The following is a 19,392-nucleotide window of genomic DNA, read 5'->3' on the forward strand; positions in this document are numbered from 1 at the left end:
TAAGAGACCGTATACCTCTCGATATATATTAATAATTAGTAAGAATAACTATAATACGATATTATAGAGATTAGAAATATCGATATTATTTTAAAAATCTCGTAGTTATAAAAGCATAACCTATAAATAGATTAGATTACTAACTAGGTCCTCTAGGAAAATCTAATTACTAAACGACCTAAGAAAAAAAAGGGTTTAAACGGATTTTTAGTAGCTCCTAAAGAACGAGAATAAATATAATATATAGCTTTTATTAAAATAGTAAAAAGCTTTAGGAAGTTCGTAACTAGTACTAACGATCGAGGATCGTAACGACTCTAAATTATACTTAAGGAGTACTAAATATATACGAAATTATTTATAAAACCTATAGAAATAAGATTATTAGAATATAGTAGTTAAAATATAGAAATCGAACTTAAGGAAGGAATATAACCTAGGTTTTATTTAATATACTTAATAAATTAAGAAGAATAAGAGTATCTTAACGAATATATTAACGAGAAACTCGAGAAGGGATATATTTAACTATCAAACTCTTCTATAAAATTCTTCTTATTTTTTATACTAAAAAAGGGTAAAAAATTAAGACCTATTATTAATTATAGAAGACTTAACGAAATAACGAAAAAGAATTATTACCCTTTACTACTTATTACCGAACTTAGAGATCTACTTTACGGAGCTAACTAGTTTATTACTATAGATTTTAAAAAAGTATTTAACTAGATTTGAATTAAAAAAGGAAATAAGTAAAAGACGGTATTCCGAACTCGTAGAGGACTCTTTAAGTACCTCGTTATACCCTTCGGACTTATTAATACTTTAATAACTTTTTAAATAATAGTTAACTACGTACTCCGGGAGTACGTTAATATCTTTATTATTATCTATATTAATAATATTCTTATTTTCTCTCCCGACCTCGAAATATATAAAAAATATATTTATATAGTATTTTAAAAGCTTTAAAACGCTAAACTATATACTAAACCCTCTAAGTACGAGTTTTATATATAGAGAGTAGACTTTTTTAGATATACTATTATATTAAGATAAATTTATATATAAGTATTAAAAATAGAAGTAGTTAGGGGCTAGCCTATATTATAGAACGTTAAGGACGTATAAGGATTCTTAGGATTTATTAACTTTTACTAACGATTCCTTAAAGACTATACTAATATAGTTAGACCTTTTAATAACTTAATACGAAAAAATACTCTATTTAATTAGGATCCTAAGTATAAAGAAGTATTTATTAAAATTAAGAATATAGTCGTCTCTAAACTAGTTATTATAATCCTAAACCTTTAAAAACCTTTCGAAGTTAAGACTAACGCCTTAAACTTCGCTATAAGAGCGGTCTTAGGATAATAAGATAAATAAAAAAAGCTTTACCTATATTATTTCTATTTTAAAGTATTTTATAAAATAGAATTAAATTAATAAATCTATAATAAGGAACTAATAGTAATTATCGAAGTATTTTAAAAATAGAGACTATAGTTATCTAGAACTAAGTACGAAATAACGGTTTATATAAACTATAAGAACTTTATAAACTTTATAATAAATAAGAACTTAAATAAATAATAAGTTAAATAGAGCGAATTCTTATTTAAATATAACTTTTAAATCGTTTATTAAAAAGGTTTAGAAAATAATAGAGCGGACGCTCTTAGTAAAAGACCCGATTATAAAATTACGGTTCTTAAAGAAATATAAGTTATTTTTAAATAAGAGAAGGATAGTAGCTTTATACTAACTACGAAGCTTCTTATAATAGCTAGGAGGATTAATATTAGCCCGACTAAAAGGATAACCCCTAAGCTTATTATAAAAATTTATAATATACTAATATATAATTACTAAGGAGTTATTAAAACGTAAAAACGGATTTATTAGTACTATAATAAATCTACTATACGCACTAAAATTACAAAAGTAATTAAGGACTGCGCGATTTATAAAAAAAATAAGAATAGCTTATATAAGCTTTATAGCGAGCTATAATTATTATAATTACTAATAAAAGTATAGTAATTAATTATATAGGACTTTATTATTAAACTACTAAAGTCTAGAGAACTATTTACTAAAATATAGTACGATAGTATCTTAGTTATAGTTAATCGACTTACTAAGTTCGCTTACTTTATTCCCTATAAAGAATTAAGTATTATAAAAGACCTAGTATATATATTTATTAAGGTTATACTTTCGAACTACGGTTTACTAAAAGAAATTATTTTTAATAAAGATAAGCTATTTATTTCGAAGTTTTAGAAATCTCTAATTTTATAACTTAGTATAGACTATAAACTATTAATATTATTTTATTTATAAACCGATAGATAAATAAAAAGGATTAACTAAATCTTTAAGATATACCTTCGTTATTATATAAACTATAACTAGGATAATTAGGTAGTACTTTTATTAATAGCCTAGTTCGTATATAATAGTATAGTTAGTAAGAGTATAAAAGAATCCCCGTTTTATTTTAATTACGGATTCTAGCTAATAATATATAGAGAAGTATAATAAGGACTATAAGCTATAAAAGCTATAATAGACGTAAGTAAACTTAAAGAGATCTATAAGTAAGCCTTACTAGACCTCGAATTTATATAATAGTATATAAAAAGAAATGCGGATAGATTAAGGATTAGAGGACTATTTTTAAAAAAAAGAAATAGCACCTATTTCCTTTACTATAATATTAAAATAAAACGACTAAGCAATAAATTAGATTATAAAAAACTTAAACCTTTCGAAATTATTAAAAAAGTTTTATTAATTAATTACGAATTAAGATTACTAAATACGATACGATACTATCCCGTTTTTTATATTTTATTATTTAAGCCTGTACTAAGAGATTTATATACAGAAGATTATATTATTATTAAACTAAACTAACTAGAATATAAAGTCGAACGAATTATTAACTATAAAATAAAAAATAATAAAAAGGAATACTTTATTAAATAGAAAAACTACGGATATAAAGAAAATATATAGGAACCTATTACGAACCTCTAGAACTTTTAAGAATTCCTTTTAAAGTACTAAAATTAAAATTAAAACTAGAACTTCTAGCTATTATAGCGTCTTAGTTAATTACTCTAAAAGTATTACTAAATTATACCTCTCGTATAGCGGCCGATTTATCCTTATTAATAATATTAAGAGGATTAGGAATCGCTTTCCCCCTTTTAAATACTATCCTTTTTTTTTTTTAAAAACGATCTAACTTTAATAAAAACTAATCTATTTTAACCTATACGTAACGCAAAGCTTTTACCCGTTTTTAAAAAAAAAAGCTTATCTATCTCTTCTTTACGTTCTAGTTTATTAGTTTTAAATAAAAAACGATTTATTACGAGTATAATTAATATAAAAAAATATTAATAAAAAAAAAAATAACTTATAATCGTATATAGTACTAATAATCGCATTATAAGAACGACTACGACGTATATACTCGTAATACCTTAATTTACTTTTTAATATTTTATACTTTTACCCTAACGAACGATAGAATAAGTAAAGTATTACGATTTCGAATCCTCGCTCCTTAATTTTAAAAATAAGCTTTAGCTAGTGATATATTAAAAATCTAATAAATATCTTAGTATTTTTAAAAAAATTATTTAACGAGCCCTAACCTAGGCTATAACAACTTATTTATAAGTTTATAAGGATAAGATTTTTAAAAAAAAGACCTAATATTACGACTTAATATATATAACTAAAACTAAGGCCCGCCCCGTAAGCTTACGGTAGCTATAATATACTATATATATAAAAGTATAGGAATATAAAATAACTCTTATAAAATAAAAAAACTATAAATAAGTTACGTATAAATAAAAAATAGTAATTACGTAATAAAGTAATTATTATAATTACTCTAAGTAAGCGCTTATTAATATTTACTAAGTAATTACTTAATAAATAAGAGTAATTACTAATAAAGGATATATTTATAAACGGACTTATATATAGTATAAGCTTAAGCCGGACTTAAGGATAAACTTCTATAGCTTCTTTAGTAATTAACTTAGTATTAAATCTTACGATTGCTTTTAGCTATCTTTACTAAGAACCCCTTTTAATAAGACTACGATTAATTACTAAAGCCTTATTTACCTTATGACTTATAAATATAGCTTCGGGGAAGCTATTTATAACTACGATACTATTTACTTAGTACTCGTAGCCTTAACTTTTACTAATATACTTACTACGACTAGCTAGCCGTAATATTATACTAATTAATATACTAATACTAGTCTAGTATAGTATTAGTCCAGACCGTACTATACTAGTCTAGTATTAGTCCAGGCCGTACTATACTAGCCTAGTATTAGTCCAGGCCATACTAGACTAGACTAGACTAATTTCTAACCCTGGTTAGAGGTAACCCGTATTGACTTTCTTTAATCGTCGACTACCGTCTACACATAGAAGGTCGGTGGGAATAAGCGACGACACCCGAACTCTATCTAAAAGTTAAAAGAGTTTATTTCCCCTTCAGGTACCTCCTGGCGCCTGCATCTGCAAAGTCAACAGGGATCGTATTAAGCCCCAGTGTGAATGGTTCCCCAAATCTCCACCTCCGAATTGGCTTCCATCGGCTCTTTTGCCTCACCTCCTTCCAGTATTGCCATTTTCTTACGCGGAATCGGGTCAGCAATGCGATGTTTACCCGTCTGATAGCTGCACGGAGTGACGGGCTGGGAACGAGGCTAGGGAGCGTTGGGTTGAATCGACAGAGTCTGAATAAGAATGACTGAATCGATAGCTGAAGCGCACAGACGAGGAAGACTTTACCCACTGGTCTGACTAAGAATACCTGCGAGACAGTCAAACAAGCTGTCAGAACGGGTCAGAATATGATCTCTTCGCATTTGAACCTTGACTATTTTCCATGCAGTCGACTACTGCTGCTGCTAGCGTGCTACTGCCCCGATTGCTTCTGTTGAGCTGCTTCCCTGCAATTGAAGAGGGCAACTTCTTGCTCAGTTAATAATGGCTGACCCGACATCCTGACTATCTCCCCCGCTTTAACTGTCCAAGCCTCGCTAGACTTGAAATGGCAGGAGGCCAGAACCGTTACTTTGGACCAACATCACCAGGCCTACAGCCGATTCGATGTCTCCACCTCCACAAGTCATCCAACATCCATGATTCTCGTTTTGTTTTCGAAGGCACTTTCGTATTCACAATCATACCCTATCAGCCAAGACTTCAGTCTCCAATTGTTGCGTTGGTCCATCCGGGTTCCTTTCTCTCGGGTCTGCTGTTGGAGTCCTCTTGAGCCAGCTAACAATGAGGGAATGCAACCTCCCGAAATTGACGTTAGTGCTCGTTGTCTTCACGACACTCGAGCGTGCCGAGGTGGGCAGAATACCTGATCAAAGCCAAGAGTCTAGCAGCTCTCCAAAACAGCAATTCTCCTGCCGGCCCACGCGTTGACCAGACGAAGAAAGCTGGTCGATGACGATAGATGAGAACGGCAAGACGTGATCAGTCTACGTTTCCCAGAATTTTCTGTGCGCAAAATATTGTCTTCAGATCCAAAAGATTCTAAAGAATTCACTCTTTTTACAGAACTGGGGCTTACTCGACCGTTTTGCGTACTCGTGCTTGTGCATGGTAAATATCAGCGAGTGGCATTTGACATAGTCCACATTGGAGTCTTCCCAACTTGAGCCGCTCAGGAACTGTTGTACTCTGTACTCTGTAGGTAGCTTCCTCTCCTGATCAGCAAGTCGCAAAGATTCGCACTAGATGCCTGTTCGTTCTGTTGCATCCATGCACATGTGCATCTCGCGTGGCTGCACATGGTCAGTCTACAGACGCATGGGTATGCGGGACGGGAACAGCATGAACGTCTCCTCATTCCGCGCGGCTTCCGTCGCTTCAGCTCCATTCTCCCCATTGGGCTGATGTAACTGCAGCATTCTGCCTAGACCGTCGTTCTTAGACCTAGAAACAGAGGGTGGACTCATGGGCCCAAAGAACGGATGATCGATCGGCATGGATGCGATTCGGTCCCTTGGCAGGGGCTGATCTGGGAGCTTTGAACGCAGATTTGACCGCCTGTCATCAGGTGCTCGAGGTGTATGACCCGGGCTTTGATCCAAACAGACGGAATGGAGGAATTGTGAGAAAACCAATGTTGGTTGTTGATTATTGCCGGGTTTGCTGTTTTTGAAGCCATTCGTTGGTACTTGCAACGTAGAGCCTTGCGATCCAGTAAGTAGATGTTGGTATTGTGATGATCACACGTCCCTTCAAGGCAACCAGCGACTCCCTGTGTACCTACCGTAAATAAACTGCAACATAGACCAAAGTCATCGCAAGAGACAACTCCGGAGCTGAATTCGCACTAAGTACTGGGAGGCGCAGAAAGGGTTGCTTGCATACCTGTGCCATGCCAGGAAGTTGAGAGAAAAAATGCCTTAGTTCTGATGGGGCTATCACATCACTACAAACACAATACGATCTCGTATTCGAAGGTTGATTGCTTGTTATTACTTCTTGAACTTGTGCTCGAGGTCACACTCATAGATGTCCCGACTCCCGAGCGTTATCATTCCATGATTGCTTGCTCGATACGAGATCCATTACGGCGGCTGAGATTCGAGGGAGCGAAGAAGATGGAAACTTCTGATCTTTAAGTGCCAAAACCGGTTGATGCGACCAATTGAGCTCTTTGTCTCTTTGTGGTATTCAATGATCGTGAGCACCGACCTCGCCGCGGCGTCTTTGCAAACAGTTTATGAATAACACTGGCAGCAGAGTGGTCTGATGACTCTGGTCCCATTTTCCTTTGTACGATCTTTTCGTGCTACCACTGAGCCAGTCATCTAGATGGGCAGAGGAAAGACTCATAAACAAGACTCACAACCCATTGGAATCAGTCATAGTTTCATGCTTCATCGAGAACACGCTCTCTTCCATATTTTAATCCCTCGAATCGGTACACCTTTTTGCACGTAATAACACAATGTACGGCTCTACTCTCCCCCTGATCATCTGCGCCCTTGCCGTAGGCCTAGCCACAGCCCACGCAGTCCCAATTGATACGACCATTGATCCGAGATCTCTCGATGAGCAAGGAAGAGAGAAACAGCCCTGGGCAGCCCACGACGTCCAATGTCACAACGAAGCCGACTTCCCGGGCCACGCCGATATCAACCCCAGCATGCAATGGGAAGCTTCGTTGAGTTTCTGCGCCAGCGACCAGGGCAAACGGATCTTCACAACGTACCATGACCCGGCGGAGAACCATTATCCGGTTGTTTTCAGGTCGCGCTACAGGTGGAAGGATAGCTGGAAAATCAACTACGACTTTTACGTTCAGTGGGTGGCTGGCTGCAGAACCGCGTTCGGTGCGCAGAGGGTCGATGATCCTTTGCTTAGCAAAGACGGAAAGCCGTCCTGTGCATCCATCATGAATGGCAATTTCAAGAAGTGTAAGTCAACTAAGGCTACGACGCTATTGGATTTCAACCGTCTTAAGCAAACGAGCAAAGTCGAAATCAATCGCTACAATATCTGGCACTGAGCTAATCTTGCGCAATGTTCAGGCAACAACGGCGGCGTTGGCGGTGCAACCCAAGTCGGCTGTCTTCTCTACACTTTTAACGGTGGGAAAGGCGATAATCTACTCACGGTGGCCGAACTTGAACAACGCAAGATCTACGACAACAAGTACAGTATTACGAGGGGACCAGAACCCTGAGTCAGACGTAGATTTTCTCATCACCTGAAGACTTGGCACGGTTTGTGCTGGAGAGGGAACAATTAGGACAGGTGTCGTGGTCGTTGGATGATATGGCGCTACTTGCAGGCTCTGCGCTACAGATGTGGTGTCTCTTATTCTATAATCCTCAAGTCAGTCTAATCCCAGGCAGCTATGTTGAGGCTCTTCATCAATTGCATAGCTTTTATGTTTCAATTCGTTCCAGGACGGTCAATACTTCTGTGGTTTGTTACAACTTCTTCCTCCCTAAGAGGATGCATCTTCACGCCAGGTAGAAATCCACCGCCTTTGTAACAAATCTGAGGCGTGCGTTGCATTTCAGATGATTCAATGCCCTGAAGACACTAGATAGTGCAGGCTAAAATGTGCTTTCATTTCCTGGCCCCCTCTGACGCTCAATTTAAGAGTTTCACTTATCTATTATTACTGCGTCCTTTTCTAAACGTGGGCCACAGAAGTTCCGAGTATGAGACTCGATTAGCGACATTGAAATCGGCTTTTTGGATCAGGTAATCTTGACCTGTTGATGGGATTAGACTAGACATTGCTCGATTTTCCTTTCTTGCGACACGCTTTGAGTTTACTCAATTGAGCTCAATATAGCTGATCACAGTGTTGAGGAATTTACGTGATATCTCAATTGTGGCTTGAAGTCCTGAAGTTATAGAAATTGCGTCGTTGTGAAGAACCAAGACCAAATGCGATTGGTAGCCTGCAGCTTATGACTTCGGAACCGTTCCGTGGCAGCTCGATAGGTGAGTGAAACCACTGGAGTAAGTATTGTGGTGTGCAACAGTGTAAAGTAACTGTAAGCCCCTCAGCCCAAACTCGCTGTCCAATTCATACACGCCTATTCAATTATTCTCATTGAAAAACAAAATTTCCTAAGTCTCCAAAGTCTCTGGAGTCGCGCACAACAGACGGAGGATGTCACTGAGTAATTGCTGCAATATTGGTGGCTCATCAAACCCCACGAAGCAAGGCGGGTGCGGGTAGCACATGCGGGGAAATGTGCCGGAGGCCGGATCCCAGTCGGTATTCGGGGGTAGCACACTTCGTACTTAACCCCCACTCTTCCCCAGCCTGTCGAGTCGCGGTGCAGCGCAACTTCTTTGAACTCTAACGGTGGCCAACCTCCTGGTCAGATATTCCGTCGTTTCTGCGACTCGTCTCGCACTCCACAAACTCTTCAAGATGACAGTAGAAGACGAGGACTTTGACTTGTCAGGTAATGAAGAAGCGCAGTCTCCCACGGCAACATCGGGGGCGCGCAGGAGGTCGGTGGCTGGCTCGACACATCCCACGAGGTCTAAGCGTGCCAAATATGCAGCCGCTGCTTGGTGAGTGAAACCAAGTCTCAGGATTTCATAAGTGGAAGCTCACCATGAAATAGCACCGAGTGCAAGAAACGGAAACTCAAGTGCATCAGATTAGAAAATGAGGAAGAATGCCAGAGATGCATGTCAGGCGGCGTTTCATGCACCTTCGGCCCAGCTCCTTCGCAAGATGGCGCGACTGGTGTCAGGGAAAGGGTCAGAAGTAGGAGAAAGTCGAGGCAAAATAGGTTAGTACGCCCTCTTGTTCAAGTATGCTTGAAATGCCTTGTTTTAAGTGCTAATTCGCACCCAACAGCCAGCCAAGTACTGATCTCCGGAGCGAGCTCTCCATGCTCAGAGAGCAGGTGGCTACCCTCGCAAATACCGTAGGAAAGCTGGCCTCGGACAAGAGCCGTCAGGGAATGTCAGCTTCCCCAGGATCCCAGCAACAAATGTCTTTTCACGACAACTCTTCTGTACAGGGAGAACAAGAACCGAAGCAACCACAATTTGTGGGACCCACCAGATCAGCGTTTAGTCTCAAGGTTGCCGAAACGTCATTAACGAGGATGGGGATCTCAGCCCAGGATCCGGTCACGGCAGCGGTCAGCGAGTCTCTTGCACCGACCCGATACCCGACCCCCGAACAATCTGAACCCCCGCAGTGGGCACCTGGAACAGATATCCTTCTCACCATGCCACTTGAGGAATTCGTGAGACTTCTTGAAGTTTTTGAGGAAGAGGTTGAGATAGTCTACCCCTTTATCGACACGCGTGAGATGATTTCGAAAGCAGCAGATATTCGTGCGTACGTGGAAGCAAATACAGATTGCATGGCACCTGGCGCCATGACAGGCGGAAGTGTAGACATCAAAGATGTCATACTCGCAAAAGTAGCTATAGCCATAAGCATGGTGGTCGAGGCGCATGGCAAGAACTTATCAAGCAGCAAGCTGGTTGAACCTGTCAAACATCTGATCTACCAGCTTACGCTCGATGCGGAGGCTGACCTCAAAGTCATTCAAATAATGGCTATGATTGTAAGTCCGACAGACCCGTGGTTTTGGTAGTGGAAGCGGCTGACACTATGAAAGAGTATCTACTACTTCTTCTCAGACGAGGAGTTACTCGCATGGAGAAACATTGGCATCGCAGCGCGAGCATCTCTGGAGATGGGCTTACATCAGAATCTGAGTCTCACAGACAATTTTCCAGACCCAAAGACGCGGAGTCTAGCAGTGCGGGTGTTCTGGTGCGTTTATGTATTGGATCGTCGCTGGAGTTTCGGAACCAGTCTATCATTTGCCCTGTTTGACCGAGATATCGATCCAAACTTGCCTGAGCCAGTGAGTAACCCTACAATTTCGTAAGAAGCTACTTTGCTAACCTGGGTTCCAGTCTGAAGATTTCCAGTACCTTCGTTGTTTGATAGGTTACGGGCGTTTATGCTCCAAGGCATGGGACGCTCTGCCTCCATTCAGCGCACCATCTCAGTCTATTCCAAAAGACACGGTTGCGTTCCTTGACTTTACAGCGCAAACTTGGCTCAACTCAATACCCCCTGATCTTCAACTACGACATCCGCAACATGGCAGTATACCGACAGCTCAGCCCCGATCCATCCGCCGGCTACGAGCCCTCTTGTACCTGCGGGGCAATCACATAAGAACTCTGATACACCGACATCATGTCATCAGCTCTGCAAGCATCGAAGCTGATGTCGAGAAGGCACGTCTTGTCGTGGATATTGCTATCGATAGTATATCCGTCTTGGTTCATCTGAGCGAAACGAGCGATATCTACGAACGGCAGCAGAGCGCGTTCAACTATTTCCTGTTGAGTTCTCTGGCGGTCATCTTTCTTGCCGTCTGTCATGGCACCAGAATATTTGCCGAACCATGCAGAGACAGCTTTCTCGCCGCGGTGGAGCTCGTCAAGTGTTTCTCTCGCCAGGGAACAGCCAGTCGCAGACTTTGGAAGAGCATACGGGGTCTCTTGCCCCTAGCTCATCGCATCGGGCTCCGCGGTGATGAAATCGCTGGTGGCCGACGTGCTGATGCAGGCGCGCAACAATCTTTGAACATCATCTCCAGTTCTTCTCACCCCATGGACACTGTGATTGAGGAAGAAAATCCCACGTCGGCTGTTGGTTTGGACTCGGAGTTTGCCCCGATGCCATCGGTACAACCCACGGGTATGAGTGCAGAGTTCGGTGCTGGAGCTCCAGATGCATTTGCTCTCAGCAACGACTTGATGTTCCTCTTCGACGCGTTTGGGCAGACGGAGGATATATGGGCAAATGGGATGCAGGACTGCGTGGGTGGCAACGAGCAGCAGCAACCATTGTCTGGAGAGGAGGAGATCTCACGTCACTTTTGGGGTTTGATTTAGACTGCTCTTATGGAATCGACCAAGGACATTTTTCAGCACAAGTCTTTGTGAATGTAAAATTACGGCTACTCGTCGCAACCTCTGGCAAAAATGGGTCGCAAGATTGCATTATCAGTGAGCAGGACAGCAAGGAACGAAAGCGTTGAGCCTTGGAATTTCGGGGTCTTCTAACGTATGGTAAAGCGTCCTCAACTGAGTCAAGTCATCCTTCGCTCACAATTAGGGTGCCGAGGATGTAGAAATATATCTTGATCTTGAAATAAATCTTGCATTTGGTATTCATCCCCTGTTTAATTGGAAACTTCCTGTCAAGCTCACCTCCTCTAACCTCCCCTCCCATACACATCGAGTACTTTCATCTACACCATCTCCCATCAACTATCCAAAAGCGCACCCATTAGACCTTCTCTTCGGTCGCCTTTAGCACATCACTCAATGTGCTAGTATCGCGAGGCACAAATCTCGCCTTGTACGGCCTAGGCATCGCTACAAGGGAAGTGGGATCGGCGTTGCCAGAAACGGGATGGTGGTCCACATCGTCGTGCTTCTCAATCTTGAAGCTATTGAGAAGTCTCATGTAGACGAGGTAGAGCTCGCGGTTGGCCAACAAAGAGCCAGCGCACATGCGGTAGCCGACGCCGTATGTGAACAACGGCGCGTCAGGTTGCTCGAACCACCGCTCGGGGCGGAAGACCTCGGGGTCGGTCCACACTTCAGAGTCTATGGGGTGTTAGTGGAGTACTTGAAAATTGAGGCTCAAGGTGAAGTATATGTCTTACCCATGTTGCAAGCCCACGCGTTGAGGAAGATGACTGATCCTTTGGGGATGACGGTCTGTCCGTAAGGAACATCACGAACCGAAGCTCGGGGAAGAGCAAGGCGAAGGACAGTGTAGTATCTCAAGGATTCTCGCACCAAGGCCACGATGTACTTGCACTGTTGGTCGTCCTCGGCGTCGCAGAGAGGTTGCTTCTCGCTGTAGAATTCTCTAATTGCGGCCGCAGCCTTGTCTTGGATATCTGGGCGCTGAGAAAGCATGGCGATGAACCAAGCCACCTGGGTCGTGATGGTGTCGAGTCCTCCTGATAGCATTGTCAAGCTGATGGAGGTCAGCTCCGCCTGGTTCAGCTTCGCATCCTTATCCATGATGACGTTGGCCTGGATACAGGGCTTGTGAGTGCCGTTCGCCATGCGCTCATCCAGACCTCTGTTCAGGGCGGTCAAGTAGACATCGCGTCTGCTGCGCATCTCTCGTGCCTTGGCGGAGTGCATGTTGATGGGGTTAATGCGCAGGAGAGGGATGTAGTCCTGAAGGTTGCCCGTAGTTGAACGGAAGCGGCTAATCTCCTCTTCGACGTGAGTGATCTCCTTGAAGAGGTTGTCCTTCTGACTGCTCATGCGAGTACCCCAGTTTAAAGTCAAGGCGAGGGACAATGACAGGCGTTGAATCATTGGCATGGGATCAACGGGAGCCTGTCCAGCCTTTCCATATTCGTAAAGCTCCTTAATGAAGTCTCGCGATTCGACATCGAGATGCGGCACATAGGTGGCTACTGAGGGTCGGTTCAAGGCTGAAGCAGCGCCTTTGCGGCGACGCTTAAGAGAGTCGCTGTAGGGAGATGTACCGATGGTCGTTCCAGCCGTATCTGAGAGAACCTGAAGTCCTTCAATCAGCCTCATTGCCAAGATATTGGTCTAAAACACCATGCTATGTCATCATCTGCTTACATACCTTGTGGAAAGTGTAAAACTCTGGGCGAGAACTGAGTGCCTGAGCATTCTGTCCGAAGAGAGCCCTGGCCGCAGAAGCAGAGTTCACGACAACAACAGGAACATTGCCTAGTTGGATCTGGTAGACAGAGCCAAACTTCTTGGCCCATTTACGGTACTGCTCAGCCGCGTTGACCCGGATATCCCACAGGTTGCCGATGAGTGGCAGCCCTCCAGGACCGTCTAGTTTTGCTATCCTGGCCTTGGAGCGAATGAATTCATTTGCAATGACGTAGATGAGGGGTAGGAGGAGAATTGAGATGGCAGTCGACTGCAGAGCGTGGTCAAATATCCTTTGCTTCAAAGCAAAGACGGCAGTTGAGATGGCCATGGCGTCGAATTGAGATGTTTCTGTGCTTCAACGTGTTGTAGACGATGAATTGTGTTGTAAATCTGATTCATTACTCGAACTCGCTAGCTAACCACCACCTCCATGATATACGGACAGACCCAGCTCGCCGTGCTTACCCGGCTTCAGAGCCGCTCTCTGAGTCTCAGAAGCTTTCCTGCCGGGTCCCGTCGGTACTGTCCTTCCTGGCAAAACGCCATCTGGAAACAGACCTCTCGGAACTGGTTTATTACAAAGTACACTAATTCCCCGCGTTCCCCACCCCCAGGTCGCTTTGCAGATGCAGCCAAGAGTATGACCCCCGCACGGAACGTCGGGATGGCTTGCAGAGAATGCGGGGTGCGTTCCGAGCGGAAGCTATGGGGTTCCGAGTAACAAGCAGTGTCATTCCCGAACCTTTCCCTGGACTTTTGGACCTCTCCAGGCCCGATAATATGGCATGAGCAGGCATTGCCTTGCTTGAAAGTCGGATGCCAAACGTGGCTTGGACTTATTCCCCTATTTTCTCAACTACCTACAACTAGATACGGCAGACAGACGTGTCAAAGGTAAGAGTAAAGATATCGCAGCAGTTCCTTATCTTTCGCCATGAGTCAGACAGTGAACAAAGACACGTCCAGCAGATATGGTGATTCTCTCTCTCTACAAGGATGGCCGGCATTATCACAAATGACCAATCAGGTGACCAAGTACCTACCTTACTCCTCATAGGTGTCCAACACTTCTGCAACATCAGGACCTTGCCTCTCGTCGATCACGGAGGGGGCTGCTTATTGTTGTTTACTGAGTCTGTGAGGCGTGTTGCATTTGGTGACCCCCAAACCCCCAACTGCCCTCTCTCGGAATGCGGAAATCGCCCATGCTCCAGTATCTCGCTTCTCGACGAGAACGGTCAAGCGCCGCCACCGGGCATTGTCACCAATTTCTCAGCCCTGAACGCGATTTCCATCCAACTAGAAACACCAAGAGCCTGTTAAGATCAAAGCATTAGCAATAGTTATTCTGCTAGGCATTGTGCCGCTGCTGCCGCATCATCAAAGCCAGACTGGTGCTGATAGTTCGCGCTGGGTAATCCCAATCCCCGACATACCCGCGTGACTATCAGTCTGTCACATCCCCTTTCTCTTCGAAATTCTGCATCCGCCGTGTCCGGTACCCCAATTCCGTGTTCCGGACTCGAAAAGAAATAAGAAAGAAAGCAAACAAAGTTGAATGGGAAACACCCAACAGCAAGAAGCGATCCAGACAGAATGGCTCGAAACTCCATCATGGACCAGAACGAATCAAAGACCGACGACCAGCTCAAGGTAGTTGATAGCATCCCCGGCTATCTTGTCCTTTCTGATGAAGAACGGCTCGCGCAACTCGGTCACCAGCAGGAGCTGAAGCGGCAATTCTCTTTGACAACCTTGGGGGCATTATGCCTATGTCTTATGGCAACATGGGAAGCACTCTCCACTGTCATTGCCCAAGCACTCGTCAATGGCGGTGCGCCATGCCTATTCTACAACTTGTGAGTTTATTTAACCACTCTATTCTGTGTCTGTCACGCAGTGGAGAACTTTCAAGTCGTCGAACATGGGTTGACAATCTGCTCAGTGTTCTTTCCTTTCTGTGCTCTGTGTGCATAGCATCATCTCTTGGCGAGATTGCGTCCATCTATCCTACTGCAGGAGGTAAGCTTCTCTGAAAACCCTGGCTCCTACCTTCTCAAAGCTAATCACTCCATTGTAGGTCAGTATCATTGGGTGGCCGCCTTGTGTCCCCCTCGTAGCCGATCACTCGCAGCCTTCACGACCGGCTGGATCTCCGTGGGCGGCCTCATTGTCTTCTGTGCATCAGCGGCGTTTGCAGCTGGCCTGCAGACCCAGTCCTTGATTGTCATCAACGACGACTCTTACATACCGGCACGATGGCAGGGCATGTTGTTCTACTGGGCTGTGCTCCTATACTCAGCGGCACTCAACATCTGGGGGTCAAAGATGCTGCCCCACGCAAACATGATCTCAGGTAAGGAAGACAAGAGGAATAAAACTAAAGTCCATTTACGCCAACTCTCGCTGACCTCGCTAAGGCATTCTCCACGTTGTGGGTTTCGTAGTCATACTGGTAGTCCTTGGCGTCATGGCTCCCAAAAACACCGCGTCTTTTGTCTTCACCCAAGTTGTCAACAGTAGTGGCTGGGAGAATGATGGTGTGTCGTGGCTCGTGGGCTTGATTAGCGCGGTGTATCCTTTCCTTGGGTAAGTCTCCTCTATGAACTATCATTCCATCTATGGTCTCGCAATAGGTTGCTGACTTGGTTTATAAAAGGTACGACGCTGCTTGTCACATGGCCGAGGAGATCCCCAACGCCCCACGTAATGTCCCCATTGCTATGGTCGGAAGCGTAACTGTAAATGGCCTGATGGGCTTCATTTACTGCACAGTCCTCCTGTTCTCGACAGGGTCACTGGATTCCCTCTTGACCACACCAACCGGCTTCCCCTTCATGCAGATTTATCTCGATGTCACTAGATCTCGGGCGGGGGCGACAGTGCTCTCGCTCCTAGTGATCTTGATCGCAATTGCTGCAACAGTAGGCGGCATTACCTCCGCTTCCCGCACGCTCTGGGCCTTCGCTAGAGACAGAGCTGTTCCATTCGACTCGCATTTCAGTTACGTCAATAAGAAACTTCAGGTCCCAGTAACTTCAATAGTCTTTGTTACTGTGGCCCAGATTCTTCTCGGCTTTCTCTATTTGGCTAACACTACTGCTTTCAATGCGGTCTTATCTATGGCGATTATCGGCATCTATCTTTCCTACAGTATTCCTATTGCTTATATGTTGTTCGTCGGCAGGGGCAAGCTCACTCGCAAGGAGTACGGGCCTTTCAGGTTGGGCCCGGTTGTGGGTCCGGTCTTGAATGCGATCAGTCTTGTTTGGATGATTGTTGTCATCATTTTCAGCACCTTCCCTTCATCGCAACCGGTCACTGCCCAAAATATGAATTATTCTACTGTTGTCATGGCAGGCTGGTTAGTCTTCGGCCTTGCTTATTATTTCATCCGAGGCCGGGCGAAGTTTGAGGTTCCAGTTGTAGTATCGGATATTGTGGAAGGAGTTCGGGATAATTGAACGTCAAGGTCGGTTCAGGGAGCTGTCATTTCATGATGAGTTTTTGTCTTTTATACGGCCAATTTGTTTCAACCTTCTGCGTTACTATCAAAGCATCGTCTGGAGGATTGGCTTGGAGACCTCTGTAGTGCCGTACGTCCTTGGCCAACGTATACGTGTGTTCAATTGAGATTGGATTCTAGCCATATATACTCCCTTATCTGGTTGTAAGTATGGTGAAATCCGTGCGCTTTCAGCTAATATTATATGAAGCGTAAGTGAATACATGACATCATCTTAGTGTTGAACAACTTCCAATCTGTTTCTCTGAAGGAAAGAGACTTAGAGCTCATGCGAACTAATAAAGGCACAAACAAGTGACGATATCGCTTGAAAACACTTGCCTTATACAATGTATCGGCGCAGGATTCTGTCCACTCAACCTCTTGATACAATCTGTTTCATATTTAGTTGCCCCTAATGATACGAATTTCAACCCGCTTATGACACTACACATTACTCTGGCCTTTTGAAGTGGGACACCAGTCCCGTCCAACTATCTTCGCTGTATCCTTTCTGAACCTTCTGACATGTTTCCAAGCCCCAGTCCGTCACTCCAATCATCAAAGAACTCTCAAACATAAAAGCCATACTTCCCTCGCCGATCTTCTGCGGCTTCAACTCGGCATTTGACGCCCGCTCAAACGTGCTAGCATCAGGGCCATGGGCAGACATGACGTTATGCAGACTTGCTCCAGCAGGCTGAAAGCCGCCACCAGTCTTTGCGTCATAGTCGCCGCAGATGAGGCCCATGAACTCAGACATGGTGTTTCGGTGGTACCATGGAGGGCGGAAGGTGTCTTCCTGCACAAGCCAACGAGGCGGGAAGATGACAAAGTCGGCCACAGCCGTGCCTGGGTGGTCTGACGGGCCAGTGAGAACCGTATAGATGGATGGATCCGGGTGGTCAAATGAGATGCTGCCTATGACGGAGAAGCGCCCAAGATCGTACTTGTATGGGTAATATTGTCCATGCCAGGCCACAACATCGAATGGCGTGTGGTTCTGTGTTGCGATAAAGAAATCCCCGTTGAACTTATTGACAATTGACCACTGACTTGCGTCCTCATCAAAGGCTGCCGTCGGAACTTGAAAGTCCCGTGCGTTGGCCAAACAGTTGGAACCGATAGGGCCTAATTCCGGGAGTACAAAATGACCTTGGTAGAGCTCAAGGATGTATCCTCGGACTGGTCCGTTAGGTAGGTTGACTTGGTATCTGATACCGCGTGGAATGACGGCAATTTCGTTGGGACGAACTAGCAGGTTGCCCAGCTCGGTCTTGATGTCAAGCACACCATGCTGGAGGACAATCAACATATCTCCGTCAGAAGAGTACATGGCCATGTTGGAATCCATGCTTCGACCAGCAGCAAAAATGAAGATCCCGAGACCCGTCTTCATGCTGGGATCCCCGGCGCCACCGACTGGTCTAAGGCCGCTGATCCAATCTGTCTCATTGTTGATGTCAAACGGATCCCAGCGCAACTGATTCGGGATTTGGTGAAGTTTGCCTCCGGAGTCAGGTCTGTTCTGCCTCAACGGCTCGAACGTAGAGTGTGCGGCCGCTGGAATGATACGATAAAGCCAAGTCTGAAGGTTTTCATGACGAGGTGCTGTGAACGCAGTGCCGGATAGCTTCTCGGCATACAAGCCGTATGGCGCTTTTTGTGGAGAATTGGCACCGATAGGAAGAGCCCCTTTGATCGCTTCTGATCTAGATGATTGTTGGTCAGCACCAGGTTGACGAAATAATGGAGTTCGGCACTAGTACTAATTCAAGAAGCCTGAACTTACTCATGAAGAGACCCAAATCCATTGAGATACTCGTACTTCTCCTCAGTGGAGAAATTGGTCACAGGCATGGTTGTATGCTGGATGAGGAACGTAGTCCCGAAACACAGTTATAGTCGTGAAGATTGATAAGGTAGGCAATGAATGTATCTTGAAAGCATGCCTGAATTGTTTGGTATGAAACAGCGCTTATCATCTCCCTCGAATGCAAATCTTATGTAGTATAAGAAGCCTTGGTTATCTGCATGTTTGGGGTGGCACGTGTGATTGGGATGCGCACATTGGGACAGCACCGCTGCAGTCGAAGCGACCAACCCCGCGTTGCAGTGATCCGAAGGGAAAGGCAAATGAGACATGATGGAATCAATGTTACGGAACTAACTGTCACGGAAAATTACTTTCACTGCAAGATGCAGTGTTTGAAGTCAATTCGTGCGTCCACTCGGAACTGCGGAACACAAACGGTTCCGAATAAGTTGCGGCTCATGAACACGGCAACGTTCAGGGCGTGGACATCTAGAGGAGGGGAGATACGGTTACATCAGATCTCAGCTAGACCTTGAGCTTCTATCAGCTAAGTGACTCAGCTGTTGCATAACGCGAAGGAAGCCCCAAGCCCGCCAAATGTCTGCAGTTGGGGAACAACGATGCAATAGCTCATTGGCCACCTTCTCGGAATGGACTCGTCATGCAGCCATAATTTTCGAAGTTCAGTTTCCCTTGATGACCAGTTTTGAAGAAAATACATCCAGTATTATAATCTGCAAAATACCAGTTGGTTGTGCCTGACCATCACTGTTCGATAAAAATGAGCAAGATATAGCATCTTAAACAT

General features: G+C 43.9%; 6 protein-coding genes across 6 annotated transcripts; 4 read left to right on the forward strand and 2 right to left on the reverse strand.

Annotated features, from left to right (window-relative positions):
• Positions 1 to 5,802: 5,802 nt before the first annotated feature.
• CCOS01_13345 (uncharacterized protein) lies at positions 5,803 to 5,961 on the forward strand (the record flags this gene model as incomplete). Its single annotated transcript, XM_060461491.1, has 1 exon — positions 5,803 to 5,961. One exon carries the CDS (start codon positions 5,803 to 5,805, stop codon positions 5,959 to 5,961), a length of 159 nt encoding a protein of 52 aa, XP_060307919.1.
• A 1,063-nt stretch (positions 5,962 to 7,024) lies between these two features.
• On the forward strand, positions 7,025 to 7,762 carry CCOS01_13346 (uncharacterized protein; the record flags this gene model as incomplete). The annotated part of the gene is made up of 2 exons (XM_060461492.1): positions 7,025 to 7,493; positions 7,608 to 7,762. 2 exons carry the CDS (start codon positions 7,025 to 7,027, stop codon positions 7,760 to 7,762), a joined length of 624 nt encoding a protein of 207 aa, XP_060307920.1.
• Positions 7,763 to 8,977: 1,215 nt separating this feature from the next.
• CCOS01_13347 (fungal specific transcription factor) lies at positions 8,978 to 11,490 on the forward strand (the record flags this gene model as incomplete). Its single annotated transcript, XM_060461493.1, has 5 exons — positions 8,978 to 9,123; positions 9,177 to 9,347; positions 9,416 to 10,139; positions 10,194 to 10,445; positions 10,498 to 11,490. The coding sequence occupies 5 exons, from the start codon at positions 8,978 to 8,980 to the stop codon at positions 11,488 to 11,490; spliced, it is 2,286 nt and encodes a 761-aa protein (XP_060307921.1).
• A 397-nt stretch (positions 11,491 to 11,887) lies between these two features.
• Positions 11,888 to 13,591, reverse strand: CCOS01_13348 (cytochrome P450; the record flags this gene model as incomplete). The annotated part of the gene is made up of 3 exons (XM_060461494.1): positions 11,888 to 12,210; positions 12,270 to 13,146; positions 13,223 to 13,591. The coding sequence occupies 3 exons, from the start codon at positions 13,589 to 13,591 to the stop codon at positions 11,888 to 11,890; spliced, it is 1,569 nt and encodes a 522-aa protein (XP_060307922.1).
• Positions 13,592 to 14,859: 1,268 nt separating this feature from the next.
• CCOS01_13349 (amino acid permease) lies at positions 14,860 to 16,727 on the forward strand (the record flags this gene model as incomplete). The annotated part of the gene is made up of 5 exons (XM_060461495.1): positions 14,860 to 15,122; positions 15,209 to 15,285; positions 15,344 to 15,619; positions 15,684 to 15,852; positions 15,923 to 16,727. 5 exons carry the CDS (start codon positions 14,860 to 14,862, stop codon positions 16,725 to 16,727), a joined length of 1,590 nt encoding a protein of 529 aa, XP_060307923.1.
• A 495-nt stretch (positions 16,728 to 17,222) lies between these two features.
• On the reverse strand, positions 17,223 to 18,628 carry CCOS01_13350 (homogentisate 1,2-dioxygenase; the record flags this gene model as incomplete). The annotated part of the gene is made up of 2 exons (XM_060461496.1): positions 17,223 to 18,480; positions 18,561 to 18,628. 2 exons carry the CDS (start codon positions 18,626 to 18,628, stop codon positions 17,223 to 17,225), a joined length of 1,326 nt encoding a protein of 441 aa, XP_060307924.1.
• Positions 18,629 to 19,392: the final 764 nt, after the last annotated feature.

The sequence above is a fragment of the Colletotrichum costaricense genome, assembly GCF_030867565.1.
Source record: "Colletotrichum costaricense strain IMI 309622 chromosome Unknown Scaffold_17.1, whole genome shotgun sequence".
In the NCBI taxonomy this organism is placed as follows: Eukaryota; Fungi; Ascomycota; class Sordariomycetes; order Glomerellales; family Glomerellaceae; genus Colletotrichum; species Colletotrichum costaricense.